The sequence below is a fragment of the Triturus cristatus genome, chromosome 11 (genome assembly GCF_964204655.1).
Source record: "Triturus cristatus chromosome 11, aTriCri1.1, whole genome shotgun sequence".
NCBI lineage: Eukaryota > Metazoa > Chordata > Amphibia > Caudata > Salamandridae > Triturus > Triturus cristatus.
The window spans coordinates 224360377-224377041 of record NC_140594.1 but is presented as its reverse complement, the minus strand read 5'-3'; the positions used below and the strand labels follow the sequence as shown (position 1 = coordinate 224377041).

The 16665-nt window shown below is 45.6% G+C and overlaps 1 protein-coding gene across 2 annotated transcripts in view; it reads right to left on the bottom strand.

The window, feature by feature from the left end:
• Window positions 1-16665, bottom strand: part of TCHP (trichoplein keratin filament binding) — a 413518-nt gene that overhangs the window by 221032 nt on the left and 175821 nt on the right. For both annotated transcript variants that reach the window (XM_085633293.1, XM_085633294.1), the window contains exon 7: window positions 14681-14793. In XM_085633293.1, coding sequence (XP_085489419.1) covers window positions 14681-14793 — 113 coding nt within the window. The remainder of the gene's footprint in view (window positions 1-14680; window positions 14794-16665) is intronic.

The following is a 16665-nucleotide window of genomic DNA, read 5'->3' as shown; positions in this document are numbered from 1 at the left end:
GTTGACGTTCCAGAGATCCAAGATAGGACACAGGCCCTTGTCCTTCTTGGACACCAGAAAGTAGTGGGAATAACAACCACAACCTACTTCTGGGGCAGGAACTAGCTTGATGGCTATCTTGGCCAAGAGAGCTGTAACTTCCTGTTGGAGAAGGGCCAAGTGATCCTCCAACATGCAATGGAATTGAGGTGGCATAGAGGGAGGGGTAGTCTCGAAGGGGAGGGAGTAGCCCCTTCGGACTATCTGCAAAACCCACCGGTCCGACATGATGTTGAGCCAGTGGTGGAGGTGATGGCGAATCCTGTCACCCACTGGTGAATGGTGGCCCTGAAAGATCAGACTAGGAGGCACTGGAGGCTTCTGTAGAGGGAGCGCTGGTGGACTGGCCCGCCTGCTGGCCCCCAGACCCACGACGGTGGGACCCACATCCCCGGCTGCACAGAGGCTGGACAGCTTGCACAGGCCTGTGGCTCTGGGCGGAACGTGGCGAGGCACCCCTTGTGAAAAGCAGACTCTGCTGGGCAGGAGGTGGAAGCGAGGCCCAAGGATCTGGCCGTAGCCCTGGAGTCCTTAAAGCGCTTGAGCGCATTGTCTGGCTTGTCGCCAAACAAGTGACGGCCATCAAAGGGCATGTCCAAAAGTGTTGCTTGGCGGTACAAAAGGGGGTGGTGATGGACGGAGCATCAGAACCAATCAAACACTCACACCCAGTCAACAGATCTGGGTTTGATCCATCACCGTTCTTTAGCCCACTCTGCCACCCCAGTTCAGACATGGCCATATGCAAATCAGTCTGACCCTGTGCCTCATGGGAACAGTCCAGCCCGAACTGCCAAGCCATGCCTTCCCTGGACCGGAAACAAGCTTCCTAGGACCGGTTTCTGGCATTTCAGCCGTCTTCAGCCAGGCTTGCTTGAATCCAGTGGCAAAGTGAGCAAGGGACTCACGTCTGAGCATACCCTGCCAACTTATGGCAAACAAAGCGGTACAAAAGGGGGTGGTGATGGACGGAGCATCAGAACCAATCAAACACTCACACCCAGTCAACAGATCTGGGTTTGATCCATCACCGTTCTTTAGCCCACTCTGCCACCCCAGTTCAGACATGGCCATATGCAAATCAGTCTGACCCTGTGCCTCATGGGAACAGTCCAGCCCGAACTGCCAAGCCATGCCTTCCCTGGACCGGAAACAAGCTTCCTAGGACCGGTTTCTGGCATTTCAGCCGTCTTCAGCCAGGCTTGCTTGAATCCAGTGGCAAAGTGAGCAAGGGACTCACGTCTGAGCATACCCTGCCAACTTATGGCAAACAAAGCGGTACAAAAGGGGGTGGTGATGGACGGAGCATCAGAACCAATCAAACACTCACACCCAGTCAACAGATCTGGGTTTGATCCATCACCGTTCTTTAGCCCACTCTGCCACCCCAGTTCAGACATGGCCATATGCAAATCAGTCTGACCCTGTGCCTCATGGGAACAGTCCAGCCCGAACTGCCAAGCCATGCCTTCCCTGGACCGGAAACAAGCTTCCTAGGACCGGTTTCTGGCATTTCAGCCGTCTTCAGCCAGGCTTGCTTGAATCCAGTGGCAAAGTGAGCAAGGGACTCACGTCTGAGCATACCCTGCCAACTTATGGCAAACAAAGCGGTACAAAAGGGGGTGGTGATGGACGGAGCATCAGAACCAATCAAACACTCACACCCAGTCAACAGATCTGGGTTTGATCCATCACCGTTCTTTAGCCCACTCTGCCACCCCAGTTCAGACATGGCCATATGCAAATCAGTCTGACCCTGTGCCTCATGGGAACAGTCCAGCCCGAACTGCCAAGCCATGCCTTCCCTGGACCGGAAACAAGCTTCCTAGGACCGGTTTCTGGCATTTCAGCCGTCTTCAGCCAGGCTTGCTTGAATCCAGTGGCAAAGTGAGCAAGGGACTCACGTCTGAGCATACCCTGCCAACTTATGGCAAACAAAGCGGTACAAAAGTGTTGCTTGGACATCACCCGAAAAGCCAGTGGACCTCAGTCAAGCATAGCGTCTCAGGGCTACTGATGTTGAAATCGTCCTGCCTAGTGAGTCGGCAGTGTCCAGCCCACATCTTATGGCGAACTTCGCAGTCTCTCTCCCTACAGCAACTGCACGGGAGAGCATGGCCTGGACCTCCTCCAGGAACTGTGGCAGCATCTGCGTGACCGAGTCCCACACCGATTGGGAGTAACGGCCCAAGAGACATGCGGTGTTCACCGACCGCAGTCTTATGCTGGAGGAAGAAAACAACATCTTCTCAAGGTGGTCCAGCTTCTTGGATTCCCTATCAGGTGGTGCAGTAGGGAATGCACCATTGGAATTCGAGGATTGGACCACCAAGCTCTCCGGGGTGGAATGCTGAGAGAGGAAAATAGGGACCGGGCGGTGGAGTCGGACAATCATCCTGTCCACAGGGGCCCCTGTGTTGGGCTTGGGCCAACTGCCCAAAAGGATGTCTGTAAGGAGCCTCTTTAAACGGCAGCAGGAGCTCCGAAGAGGCCGCTGTCGGCTGAAGCACCTCAGTCAGGAGGTTAGTCCTACCACCACCGTAGGAAGCTCGAGGTTTAAGGCCTCAGCCCTCCTACGCAACACCACTGCGTAAGATGCACACTCCTCCGTAGCCACGGTAGGGGGATAAAGCATACAAAGGTCTGGGGAGGTGTCCAGACCACTGGCCTCACCCAACTCCTCTCTCCAGTCAGGTTCCTCCAACTGGTCTGCCAAAGGGTCCACAGACCTCTCTCAGTCCTCCTCACCCTCCTCTGGTAGCCACTCAGGGCAATAGGGAACACAGGGGAGAACAGTGGAACAAAAGTACCGGTCGGTGCCGGTATCGGTGTCGGTCGACGCCGGTCCGGCTCCGTGTCCACATCGAGCGGAAGGCTGGGGTCAACATCGGCCGGGGACACAACTGGCGGAGGGGGCAGAAGTGTCGCCACTGGATTCGGCGCCGGAGGAGGTGTCACAAGGTCAACCGGCGCCGATACGGCTCCAGGCCTGGATCCCTGCGGCGCCAGAGCCGAAGCCGCCGGCATCAAAGGTCTAGAACCCTCTGCCGAGTCCGCGGGGCCCAGAGGCGCGCAAGTAGAGTCGGGCTGCCCAAAGATGAAATGGAGGGCTTCGTAAAAGCTACAAAATTGGGCTGGGGTCGGTCCGGTTCCCGGGAATGGAGGGAAGCCAGGTTCGACCCAACAGGATCCGCGGGCAGAGCCGGACGACTCCCTTCTGCTATCCGCCTCGCGTCGGACGACGGACAGGGAGAACGTGAAGAGCGACGGTGCTTCTTCGCCTTCTTTTTGTGCTACGATTTACCCTTAGACTAAGACTTAGACGAGGAGTGGTGGCGATGACTCCGCAACCGGTCCCGCGACCTCATTATTGATCGTGACCTCGAACGGCGCGGAGCCTCGAGAAGGTTTTCGGGACCCCTTCTGCAAAGACTTCAGGTTCATGGCCCGGCAGTCGGAGCACGACTTCAGGTCATGGTCGCACTCCAAACACCAAAGGCACACAAGGTGTGGATCCGTAACCGACATCAGCTTGTGACAGGAGTCACAAGCCTTGAAGCCAGTTCGAGGACGGGAAATCCCTGTGTGTACCAGGAGTCGAAAAGAAGACGACAAAAAGTCGCAAAAAGAGAATCAAAAAAGTGACTCGAGGTACCGCTCTCTCCCGATCTGCGCTGGCTGGTGCGAAAAAAGCAAGAACGGACGTCAGCGTGCAGAGGTGGCGTCTAAGTAGATACCACAATGTCATTCCGTTGACCACGACACCAACGATGAACGCGGGGTCGTCCAATGCCACCCACCGATGCGCAGGGGTAGTGCTGAAGAAAAAATTCTCCGGATCCAGTCGGACGCCTGGGGGAAATTCTAAGGTGAGGAATCCATAATTAATTGTCTCTTCAAGATCCATGAAACAAGACAATTTAGATGTAAACTGCAAGACAATTGGGATGTAAACCTGGCACTAGTCCAGATTACTAAAGAGCAACACTATAGTGTATTAAATAAAACACAATAGGTTTTTGTACAACTGGTATTCTGAACTCACATATTTGAAAATATCTTCATATGCAATAATGAAGAAAAAATTGTTTTGGTGAAATAAAGCATTTGCCTAATATCACACTATTTAAGCAGGGAAGCCGTGATTTATCCAGTTTTTCTGGTTTCACTTTCTACAAACTGGCCAGTTAACAGAAATTTGTCTTTGCTCACGTTAAGGATTTGTTTTTATCTCTTTGTGCATTTTCTTCAGTGTTTATACAGTATATATTCGACTGGAAGGTATTTTAGAGCTTTACATGCGCACCAGATCCATTACACAAGGTCACCATTTATTGTATATAGAGATGGGGAGGTTAAGTGATCTGCTCAGAATCACAGGATGATGATTCGACGCCGCAGAGACGCCAACCTGGTTCCCCAGTTCCACAGTCGATAGCTCTGCTGTAATGCCAAATCCAGGGTACAGGAAAAGGAGGCATGCAGAAGCCATGTGAATCCATGGCTCGTTTTGGGTTTGAGGTGTCAACAGGGCCTGGAGCTGAGCCAGAGCAGACTTTAGGCTTGAGCCTTCAGTGGCTCGCCCACCTCTATTTAGAATGCAATATGAAGCTTTGTCTTCAGAGTACCTGACTCAAATATTAAAACGTTGCCTGCTACATTTGTTAAATAACTAAATGTTATTTAGACTATACAAAACAAGATACATCATGTGGCAATATGAAGTATATATATTTAAAGTGTGTAGACTCTTAAATGATGTACTGTAAAAATCTAATTCAAAGGATATCTTTTCCTATGTTGCATCATTTTTACTTGTACTATTTACTGGGGAACATTGATAATGGAACTTTGATTTGTATAGGTTCCGAACCTAATAATAAGCTTTTTCACGGATTTATTAACATATTTATCAGCACAATTCTACATTTTAAATTTGGGGTTTGCACATGAAGTATAACCCTCATGTTCTGTAAGTAGTAATCTATTGATGTGTTCTTTATTTAATTAATCAAATACGTTTTTTTCTGCAATTGAATGGGGGTATTGAGCAAGGTAAACTGACATGTTGCACTTTGTTATGTTTCCAGTGAGTGCATGGACTATGTGTGCGATTTGAAAATTTTATAATGCAACAGATAAACCACACCTCTTGATCCCTATTGAAAACATTCCTAATTACTATGGATATTTTACGGATGTAAGTGGATCGACAAGGAGCATAGTGAAGTTGGCACATTAGATGGGCTGCATTTTAAGGATTCAACAATGGCAAGGACAGTTTGAGCTTTTGTAGTAATATTTACTTTAATTTCTCACATGCCCCTTGTTTGATAATAGTAGCACCATGTGGCGCAAATGGAATATATACTGCTGTTGTTTAGCAGTGTCCCTCTCCCACTACCCCACCAAGTACCATACTTTACTAAAAAATGTATAACCTTTGGAGAACTCATATATTAGACTGAATGTTCGTGCGTTTAGAGTTTATAGAGGCGAATTACTTTTTTACATTTGGTGCGAGGCAAGACGTTTGAAAGGGGTTACAATTGTACACTGCGGTAAAGTCACATTGTGGTGGTCTTGTGACTATTAGTAGAGTTGTTTCCCTGTGCAATCTCATTGTAACATATCTTGAGGCAGTAGACTATGTGGTAATAATATGGAATTTGACCTAGTAGACTTGCTCTAAATAACTTATGTTATTGGCCACGCTTGTTTTACTGGCATGAGGGATGTTGGGTGGTTGCGTGCGACCCAGGTGCCCTTTAATAAACCAAGATGAACAACTCAAGTGCCAAAACCAAAAGTAGCCTTTACCCTGTTGTTATCTCTACTTTCCCAATTGGATGGGGATTGCCTGGGCTGCAGCCTGGACCAGAATCTAGCTCTAAATTTTGCAAGAATAACCACCTCCACCCATGGGTCACTATAGTCCCCCACTCAGCGCCAGAAACATTTTGCAACCCTATGCCAATCAGTTCAGGCTTTCAGGGGGGCACAGGAAGCATACAAATTGCAGAACTCGATCAATGTTAAACAATAAACATATTTGCTTCTCTTTCGCTAACTGTGTTTTGACAATTATTTTCGATGGGCCTCTTCAGCCTCCTACCTCTACTAGCCAGATCTCCCACCACCCCTCAGATTTAATAGCTCGCTCACCCCAATAATTTGCATAGTGGATCATTATTACTATTGGTCCTTCATGCAGTCAAGAAAATTGTGCCCACAAACATATTATTTCCGTACACAGAGGAAAATAATTAGAGGGAACATTGATGCCTGTGTGTGTATAATGTGCAACAACAGGCCCCTTTGGCCTCTGGCAGGCAACTGGTGACCAATTCAAGAGGGACAAATGAACAAGTTACTTGCCTTCATTAACATTTCAAAAAGATACTTATCAACCTCTAATTTCATTATGTGCAGCGGCGGCTCCTCCGCTAAGGCGGAGGAGCGTCGCCCCACTGCTTTTTTGCAGTGAAACAAAGGGAAAATAAAATTATAATAACTGGTGTTATTATCATTTTATTTTTTCTTTCTTCTGCAGCTTTGCTTGAGAGGGCGGGGGCAGGGGAGGAGTAGTAACACCCTCCTAAGTGCGCAATAACTGCTTGGCCGGCCCTCTCGGTACGCCCAAAACAGTCTTGCACACTTCGCATGCTCTCCATGCAGGCTGCAGTACAGCCTGCGTGGAGAACATGCCCAGGCACCGAGTCAGCGTCTGAGCGGCTAAGGCAGCATTGTGATTGGTTGACTGGGAGCCTGTTGATGCTTCCTGATGAGGCCGAGCGAGGGAGGACTGTGGAGGAGAGACGTGGCGAGGAAAAGCCGTGCAGGAACATTTTTATTTTTATACCTGCATTATCCCTCCTCCCTCACCCAGCCCCCCTACCTCCGACCCTTACCGGCCGCCGCTGATTATATGAACATCACAGATGACTCCCCAACTGTACTAGGTGGCACAAGAGTTAGCTCCATGCCTGGCCATGTCATTGATAATACAACCATCAGGATGCTAGTGACACAGTTCCATTTGTTCCCTATCCTAACATCCAGATGAGGAAACCAATTCAGAAATCTCTATAATACACTTCAGTCAGAAGAAAGGAGGTCCGTAACAACCCGGTGGAAGATATACATCCATCAGAAAAAAACCTAAGTAAAGAAAAGCAATATTTTCTTCTAATGGATAATGTTCCCTGCAGCTTTCTTATGTAAAATACTCCCAAAGCCGTAACCTGAGGGGGAGGATTGAATTAATCACCAGAATCACACCGTAAAGCTTTAACACACAACTTAGCAACATTGTGAATCCTCCTTGACAGAACATCCAAACAATAATGGCTGGCGAGAGAATGCCTGGCCGAACAGTTAATGTTCTTACAAATCGTCTTTTCTCGAACACATCAAACAAAACGAACTATAAAACCTACTGAGATGCCTTTCCAGTCAACTTGTAAACTAGTTTCACAACCAAATAAATCCATCTGGATTCAATTTTTTCTTCAAACAAGTTTACCAAGTAATGCACCCTGAAAAGACACAAAAAATTCATCAAGCTAACTAAAATATTGATCCTTCTAGAGCTAATGATTCCACTCTCCTCAGACAAAGCTTAAGCAGTTGGTCTTCCTATTTTCACAAATGCTGGGATAAAAACATAAGGCTATAACCCTATGAGTGACTTGTTGTTCTAAAAGATGGAGACAACCAAAAAAGCACAAAGCTCACAGATCTTCCTAACTGCAGTCACAGCAATATGAAATGCAGTTTTTAAAGACAAACTTCAGGTTACAAGAACGAAGAGGCTCAAATAATTGCCCCATAAGAAAAGTAAGAACGAAATTAAAATACCATTCGAAAATTACAAAGGACTATTGAGGTAATTAATTTTTTTAACCCCTTAAACAAAATCAAATTATTGCCAACCTGTATAACAGTAAAAAAAATCAGGAGAAAACAAACAGGCAGAAATTGCTGCCTAATAATTTATCTCTTGACTGGGGGAGAATGTCTGCATTGTCGGCATTCCGTCCATCAATTGTTTGTTGTATCGCTTTTTGCCCTAAGTGGGATGGGTATTCCCAGACGTGGGACCCGTGCTCACTACGCCACTGGAGTCAAGCTATCCTGGCTGATGACGGCTGATAGCCAGAAACCGATCCTAGGATGCTTGATTCCGGTCCAGGGAAGACATGGCTTGGCAGTTCGGGCTGGACTGTTCCCATGAGGCACAGGGTCAAGACTGATTTGCATATGGCCATGTCTAAACTGGGGTGGTGTAGTGGGCAAAAGAACGATGGATTTAACCCAGATCTCTTGACTGGGGGAGAATGTCTGCATTGTCAGCATTCCGTCCATCAATTGTTTGTTGTAACGCTTTTCGCCCTAAGTGGGATGGGTATTCCCAGACGTGGGACCCGTGCTCACTACGCCACTGGAGTCAAGCTATCCTGGCTGATGACGGCTGATAGCCAGAAACCGGTCCTAGGATGCTTGATTCCGGTCCAGGGAAGACATGGCTTGGCAGTTCGGGCTGGACTGTTCCCATGAGGCACAGGGTCAAGACTGATTTGCATATGGCCATGTCTAAACTGGGGTGGTGTAGTGGGCAAAAGAACGATGGATTTAACCCAGATCTCTTGACTGGGGGAGAATGTCTGCATTGTCAGCATTCCGTCGATCAATTGTTTGTTGTAACGCTTTTCGCCCTAAGTGGGATGGGTATTCCCAGACGTGGGACCCGTGCTCACTACGCCACTGGAGTCAAGCTATCCTGGCTGATGACGGCTGATAGCCAGAAACCGGTCCTAGGATGCTTGATTCCGGTCCAGGGAAGACATGGCTTGGCAGTTCGGGCTGGACTGTTCCCATGAGGCACAGGGTCAAGACTGATTTGCATATGGCCATGTCTAAACTGGGGTGGTGTAGTGGGCAAAAGAACGATGGATTTAACCCAGATCTCTTGACTGGGGGAGAATGTCTGCATTGTCAGCATTCCGTCCATCAATTGTTTGTTGTACTAATTTAACCATACATAAACTGAGGCCGATTTCAATCAACGAAATAGGACATTTTAGTATCTACCACCTCAGATTTCAAAGTGTCCAATCATTTACCAGAACCAGGTACTCCGACAACAGTAATACATCATTCAATCAGTGGATTTGTAAAGAGTTACTTTTGACTGAGAGCGTATCCAAATGCTAGCAGGGGCCGGGGGATTCAGATGAAAAGCCAGGTCTTCTGCACTTTTCAGAATTCCGGTAAGGAAGGGGATGTCTGGAGATGTGGGGGGAGGTTAGTCCATGTCTTTGCTGCGAGGTAGGAGAAGGAGCTTACTCCGTTCATACTACGGTGGATGTGGGGGTGTGTGTGCAAGTGAGAGGGACGTGGAGCGTAACTACCTGGCTGGTAGAAGTTCAGGCAGTGGTTGATGTAGGTGGGTCCGAGGTTGTGTAGTGCCTTGTATGCATGTGCCATCAGTTTGAATTGGAACCTCTTCTGTAGTGGGAGCCATTAGAGACTTCTGAAGCGAAGGGTGGTGTGGTTACATCAAGGGAGGTCTAGGATGAGTCTGGCTGTGGCGTTCTGTATTGTCTGTAGCCTCTGGAGGAGGTATGCAGCGATCCCCAAATAGAGAGTGTTTCCGTAGTCCAGTCGACTGGTGATGATGGCCTGTGTGATGGTGTGTCTTGTGCTCAGGGGTAGCCATTTGAAGACTCAGAAGCAGGCGGAGGAGACAGCGCTGATCTGGGTTTGCTGTCCAGTCTGATGCAGAGGCTTCTGGAGTTGTCGAATGGAGTATGAGTTGGTCCTAGATCTGATCTCACACCAGTGAATGACCTTTTTCCCACCAACATCAGATCCATCACCTTCCCTGGAAAAGCAAACCTGGATAGAGCTGACCCCAAGTTATTAGAAATAAAAAGCAGAGGCTCAACATTCGGATGCAGAAACGGTCCCTCCTTTTGTTTGGAATAACAGATCCTCCCTCATCAGCAGACGCCAAAGATCTGTCCATCTTCTATCCAAGAGGTACAGAATACCATGTGTGTCACCCTATCTGGTAACATCAAGAACACATAGGCTCTATGCTGACAAACTTTAGTATTCCACTACATTAACTGGACCACTGCAAAAGCAAAGACAAGCTTGAAGGATTTAGGCCCAGATCTCTGTACTGGGTGTGAATGTTTGACATTGTTCAGCATTTTGTTCATCAATTGTTCTTTTTGCATTTGTTGCCCTAAGTGGGAATGGTATGCCCAGACACGGTCCCATGCTCACCATGCCACTGGAGTCAAGCTAGCCTGGCTGATGAGAGGTGATACCCTGAAATTGATTCCAGAATGCTTGTTTCTGGTCCAGGGCGGACCTGGCAGACTGTTCCTATAGGGAGCAGGTCCAAGACAAATTTGCATATGGCTGGGTCTAAACTGGAATGGCATGGTTTGCAAAAATACGATGGATTAGGCCCAGATCTCTGTACTGGGGGTGAATGTTTGTCATTGTTCAGCATTCTGTTCATCTGTTGTTCTTTTTGCATGAAGTCCCATCAGAACATCTCCCAGAGAATCCTCCCCTTTCAGATCCTCTATAATACAGTGCACTTGGCAACTGTTGCTCTCAGCTGCTGCGAGGTCTATTGTGGCTACCCCCACTTGGTAAAAAGAATGCATAAAACATCCTCTTGTATCTCCTAACTGTGCCTCTTGAAAACATCCAACTTCATATTCAGGAGGCTCAGATGATGAACTGCTGACGACACACCATTTCTTCTGTATATTGCCCAAAAACAGGACTCCTCCTATACAGATGTCCATCACTACCTACACTTACTTCTCCTGAAGTATTGAAAGAAAACAATCAATGATAACGTCACTGGTCTCAACTCCAAAAGCCTAATGTAAACACTCACCACGTAGTACAAACACATCACACTGTTGTGCACATTCACCATGTAAGTTCTCTGGGGTAAAGAGACGCATTTGTCACCACAGTCACCTGAAGCCACCACAGCCTGAAGAGGCTGACTACAAGTGAATTGCCCCCTCCACCTCCAGCAAGATCCCACACTGCCCCAGTTCAGGAAGGCCCTCAAGATCTGGTTCTTCAGCTAAGCCCAGCACTCAACAGTCGCCCCCTCCCCACCAGCACCTTGAGACCTCACGGGTGAGCAGCTGCGCTTTACCAACCCTGATTGATTGGGTGGGAAACCATCAACTGAGGTCACTCTTTACCCACAAGCATACAGAAAGCAGATCCCACAGGTGATCATAAAACTGGTTATTTAAATTTGTGAGAACTCACTGCAGGAACCAAGTCCACGTAACCATAAATACCCATCAAGCCATCAGACCCAACAACCAGAGGACTGATCTCACCATCTGAATCAACACATTAACAAATCAATATTATTATATACACCACCATTTCTATCGGTGAAAAATCCTGGCAATTTCCAAAACTGCACCAATGAAAGTGAGATTCTGCAAAGGAGTAACACCCCATTTCTTTGTCCTTACCAAAAACCTCTGAGCATGCAGAAGAGGCAACACCCTCTGGACTTGATTGTGCAACAGGAAAGGGCACTTTGCTTTCACCAACCATTCATTCAAATTAAGGCAGACATAAATCAATTGATGATGCATGCTACCACTAGACACACATGATGCAGAACTAGGACTATGTAAGTAGCCATTTATTCTGTATTGTAGGATCTTCATCGATAGTCATAAACATAAGAACAGAGTAGCATTCATAAACCACTGTGGACATCACAGCTCTTGGGCATAACTGTATCCAATATGAGAAAACTGAAGGAACCTTGAATACGGTGTTAACCATTAAGGTTACCCTTAGCAGCTTGACAAACACTAGAGTCACTTTTCGTGTCTGAATCAAGCCTATTGTCTTGTGAAAGTATTGCCCAATTTTCAAGAAGCCACTTAACAAATATCTATGAAAAGAATGTTTCTCAGCTAGGGTGTAGTGGCAGCTTTACTTTTAGTGAATAGGGCTCTGAGGCTCCTTTGTACATATTCTTTTACCAAAAAGGCTACAATCCTATTAGAAATTGTCTGCTTTAAAGTGGCCAGAACTTGGTGAACAGGACTGTAGTTGAAGACTTGGGTAAATGTCCCTAAGGACTTAGGGTTACTTAAACAGAAATAAAGAGCCCTTCTAACAGCCATAGAGTGTAAGGAACAGTGGGATGGCAAAGAAAAGGGAGAGTGATTGCCAGGCGAATATGGAATTCTGATACAACCTTCCAGAAAAGAGAAGTGAGTTCTTATTACCACCCTAGTTGTATGAAAAACTCTGCAAGACTCAATTGTTTAGAGTGCCTGCAACTCACTAACCCAACAAGATTAGGTACTTGTTGTTAGAAAGTCAATTTTCAAGTAAAGATACTGCAATAAAGACTTTTGAATAGGTTCAAAAGATAGAACCATCAATGTTGATAAAATCCGAGGAGCTACCAAGAAGGAAGTTCCCAAGGAAAAAGTGGTGTCCTTATAGTAAGATATACTTTTTACAGACCTTTTAAAATAAATATTTAATTCTTCAGGATTTTCTTTTGAACCAGAAAATATTTTGAATGGACGCCTTACACCCATGAAGGGCAGAAACTTGTGCTGTTGCCCATTTCTTTAATAGTGAGTAAGTCTCTTTCTGGAAGATTATTTTGGTGAAATAAGAGGGGGTTAAGCCTGGAAACATAGAGAAGAATCACCTCACAATAGTCGTCACCCACATGTCATTTGAGAACTTTTCAAACTCTTACAGCTGTCACGATATTGCTCCGCTCAACTGGAGTTATTTAAGGATGGGGAGGAGGGAGAAGTCATTGACGACCATTCGAAGGTTGTCACCCTGTAGATTCAACTGGCTGAGTTTAGGCGATCTTTGTATTTGCTGATGATGATGTTGGACTGATAGGGCTATGGCTGAAGTTACTGACTAACATTGAGTTTGGTTAGCGCCTAGAAACAGACATATCCTTAGCTGCTCCAGAGGGTCAATTTTTGACAAAAAAACTGCCAACATCACCTGCTGAAAGGCTTTCATCTAGTTTGAACCAGGAATAACTCTCACCTACTTAAACTTCTCCAACACTGTTCCGGGCTCAAAAGAGGACAGTTCTTCCCTAGATTCCTTCTGTTCTTATGTCCCTTGTAGGAGCAAAACACAGACCTCTTAAGCTAAAATGTGCTTGCACTCTTGGAACCACCCTGCCAGAACGGTACCTACATTTGTATTTGGCAACAGTCTACGGAAGTCAAGCTTCACACTTCCTCAAGGCCTTAAGGGGAATCTACGCACAAAACTCACAAGCAGCAATGTCATGAGATCAGCGTAAGCGGCACTGAGAAGTGCTGTGGATATCAGCTCTCCAACATTAGATTTCAGTACCTAGGACAATACTTAAACCTTGACTTTTGGAGGAAACTAACTCTCCAAATTTGTAGTAAACAACAAAAAAAGGCATAACAAAGCCCTCATCTTCAGATCTGCATCTATTGGGGTGTGGCGGGATTTGGGACTGCTTCACAAGTACTCATGAAGTTTTTTTACAATTATTAATTCTTTTTATTGAAAGTCTTCAGTCACACAGGCTTCAAATGATGGCGTAGATTATGCTCACATTAGAAAGTTGCAGGAAGCAGTATTTATTCAAATGATTTAAAAATATTACATAATTTCTTCATGTACTAAATTCTATTAACGAGAAAACACTCATCTGTGAAAGAAGTGCAAGTGGTAAAGAACTGGACGTAAATTCCCCACTCCCATCACCTTTACACAAATTTCAGGATTTGAACTTCACTGAACTGATATGTGTTGGACAAAGTGAACCCACAGTGGCAGGAGTACAAGGAGATGCTTCACTTGCGTTCTTGGTCTCACTGCAAGTACCTTTCACAAACATTTCTAATACTGTCAAATTTGGTAGTACCTAGGAGACACATACTGGAAATACAATAATTATTGCAAGAGACTAAACAAATGAAGTAACATTTTCCACCACAAACAAGAACTGGATGGAGTATGTATGGCTTTTCAGCAACGTCATCACTCTACCCTTCACTCCCTTTCACCTGCCAGGAAGCATTTAAAATCTCTTCTGTTTCCTTAAATTTCTAATTTCCAGTACCTCAGGATATGCACCTTATGCATGTTTAAGTAATATGAATTAACTATCAACTTTTTTTGTGTAGTTTATGGATCACTGAGCTGAATGAAACAAGGATGTCTTTTTTTGGGACCTGAGCCCACAACAGCAGCTGCCTTGTGTGTACTACTGATTCTATAATTGCTAGAATTCAAGACGCTGGGGCCAAGCGAAGTTAGATTTAGCCAAATTGCAGAATACAGCAGTAAGTTAATTTTCTAATTTTAATTCTGTGGAAACTTAACACCATTTCTCAACCAACCCAGATTACACAGAAGTACTGGAAGAGGCAGGGCGGAGTGCTGAAGGTGCTCCCTAGCAAGTGTCATCCAGTAAGTCCATTTACCTCAGTGTCGCAGAGATCACACATGTTATAAAGGGTTAGGGAGATGCATACATAAGGCATATTCTTCACAACATAAACTATCAGAAAAAAATGACTACTAAACTCCATACCCAAGCTCAGATTTTTTTCTGCGTTCTTCCATTTTCCTTCGCTCTTCCTCAAACTCTTCCAGTTCCCACTGCTGTTTCATCAAGTTTTCCTGCTCTTTCTTCAGTTTTTTTGCCTGGTATCAGCATGAGGGCAAGTGCAGGAGACAGCAAAAAATAAAGATTAAAATTTCTCCATATATGAACACTAAAAAACGTGTAGTACTGAAGAATGGGCAGATATTAAAAGAAAAATGATAACTCAACCATTTACTAATTTTTTAGTGGGAACCGGGTACGAAATAGCCATGAACAGGTAATAAATTAAGCAGAATTCCCTTTTACTTGGGACATTATACAAATACGCATGCTAGTGTATTCTGCCCAGAATGATACAGTTGAAAAATTACTTGTCCCTGTTCCATGGAACATTTTTTCAGCCCAATACAAAAAAAACAAGTTACTTACCTGTACACTGTGGTTCTCTAGTGTTGATATCTATTATAGATTCACATGCTTGAATCTTCCCAGTCATCATGGTGGGAGTTCCACGGTAACAGTAGAAATAGCAGTATTAAAACATCACCATAGACCTCCATTGAACAGAAAACTGACTTAAGTAAACTTTCAACCTAATTTTATAACATCCAAAGTTCAGCCAATCACAGCAAAGACCTCAGAGTACCCTTCCCCTACAGAGTCACCATACCTCAGATTTTGAGCACAAGTGTATAGGGATACAAAACTCTGAGGTAACAGGTGAGCCTAATCGGGGAGATGGGAGGGTCGCAAGTGAATCTATAAAATATATCAACACTGGAGAACCACAGTGTACAGGTAAGTAACTTGTTTTTTCTCCTGTATTGTATCTTTTATAGATTCACATGCTTGAATCAGACTAGTAAGCACTATAACCACAATAAGAGAAAAAGAAAGGTGACGGGTAGGCGAACCATGCCACCATGATTCCAAATTGGAACATCAGAAAAACCGAGAAGAAAAGTAAGAAGAAAATATGTCAATAGTCAGTATATGCAACCAGTTTTACAACCAACTTGGAAGTATAAAATAACCAATCAGTGTGTAAAGAACAAAAAAGGCTTAAAGCCGCCTACCTTAAGCAAAGAGGGGTCAATGCGCAGCTTATCCAACATCAATATCTACCATCGAGGTAGTAATACTTTGTGAATGTGTATGCATTTGCCCACATTGCCCCCTGCATATTTCAGGCAGGGATGCTCCTGCTAACAGGGCCAAAGAAGTCGCCACTTCCCTAATTGAGTGAGCTTGCGTTTTCATAGGAAGCGGGCGGGCAGCCTTTACATGACAAAAGACAATCGTTGAGGTGACCCAACAAGTAATGCTGACCCGTGTTAAGGCTTGTTCTTTCCCTAGGTACAGAGAAAGATCAGTAACTGAGAGGATTTCCGGAAGATCTTCATTCTTTGTAGATACAATTTTAAACAACATTTATTATCCAGTGAATGCAACGCCCTTTCTGCTGCGGAGGATGGGTTAGGAAAGAGTCAGGCATCGCGGGCCTCGGCGCCTTCCCAGTGCAATTTTGGACGTCAAGACTACAAATCCCATGGAGCCTTCTGACATAGACTCATGGGATAAATGCTGAAGACGCACGTTGATTTTGGTGCGTGATTGTGTTTCCGGTTGCAGTTTGCTTCCCGTCAGCGTTGTGTCGCAAGGGCTCTTGGACGCTGAGCTGCTTTTCCGAGTGGTGAGCGCTGCTAGCCGCCTTCATGCCTGGTCGTCCTCTTCCTGAGGTAAGGAAGGAGGGAAGTGTCGGTTTCCCGAGTGGTGAGCGCTGCTCACCACCTTCATGCCAATTCATACTCTTCCTGAGGTAAGGAATTGAGGGAAGTTGGAGCGGTCCGCTCTTCTTTATTTCATCTGGTTCTGAGTCCACTGAACATTTAGGAGCCCCAGGTGGGGTTTCTTTGAGGTGAAATACGGCCATCTATGTTCTTGCCATCTACACATTTCTCCTATTTTGT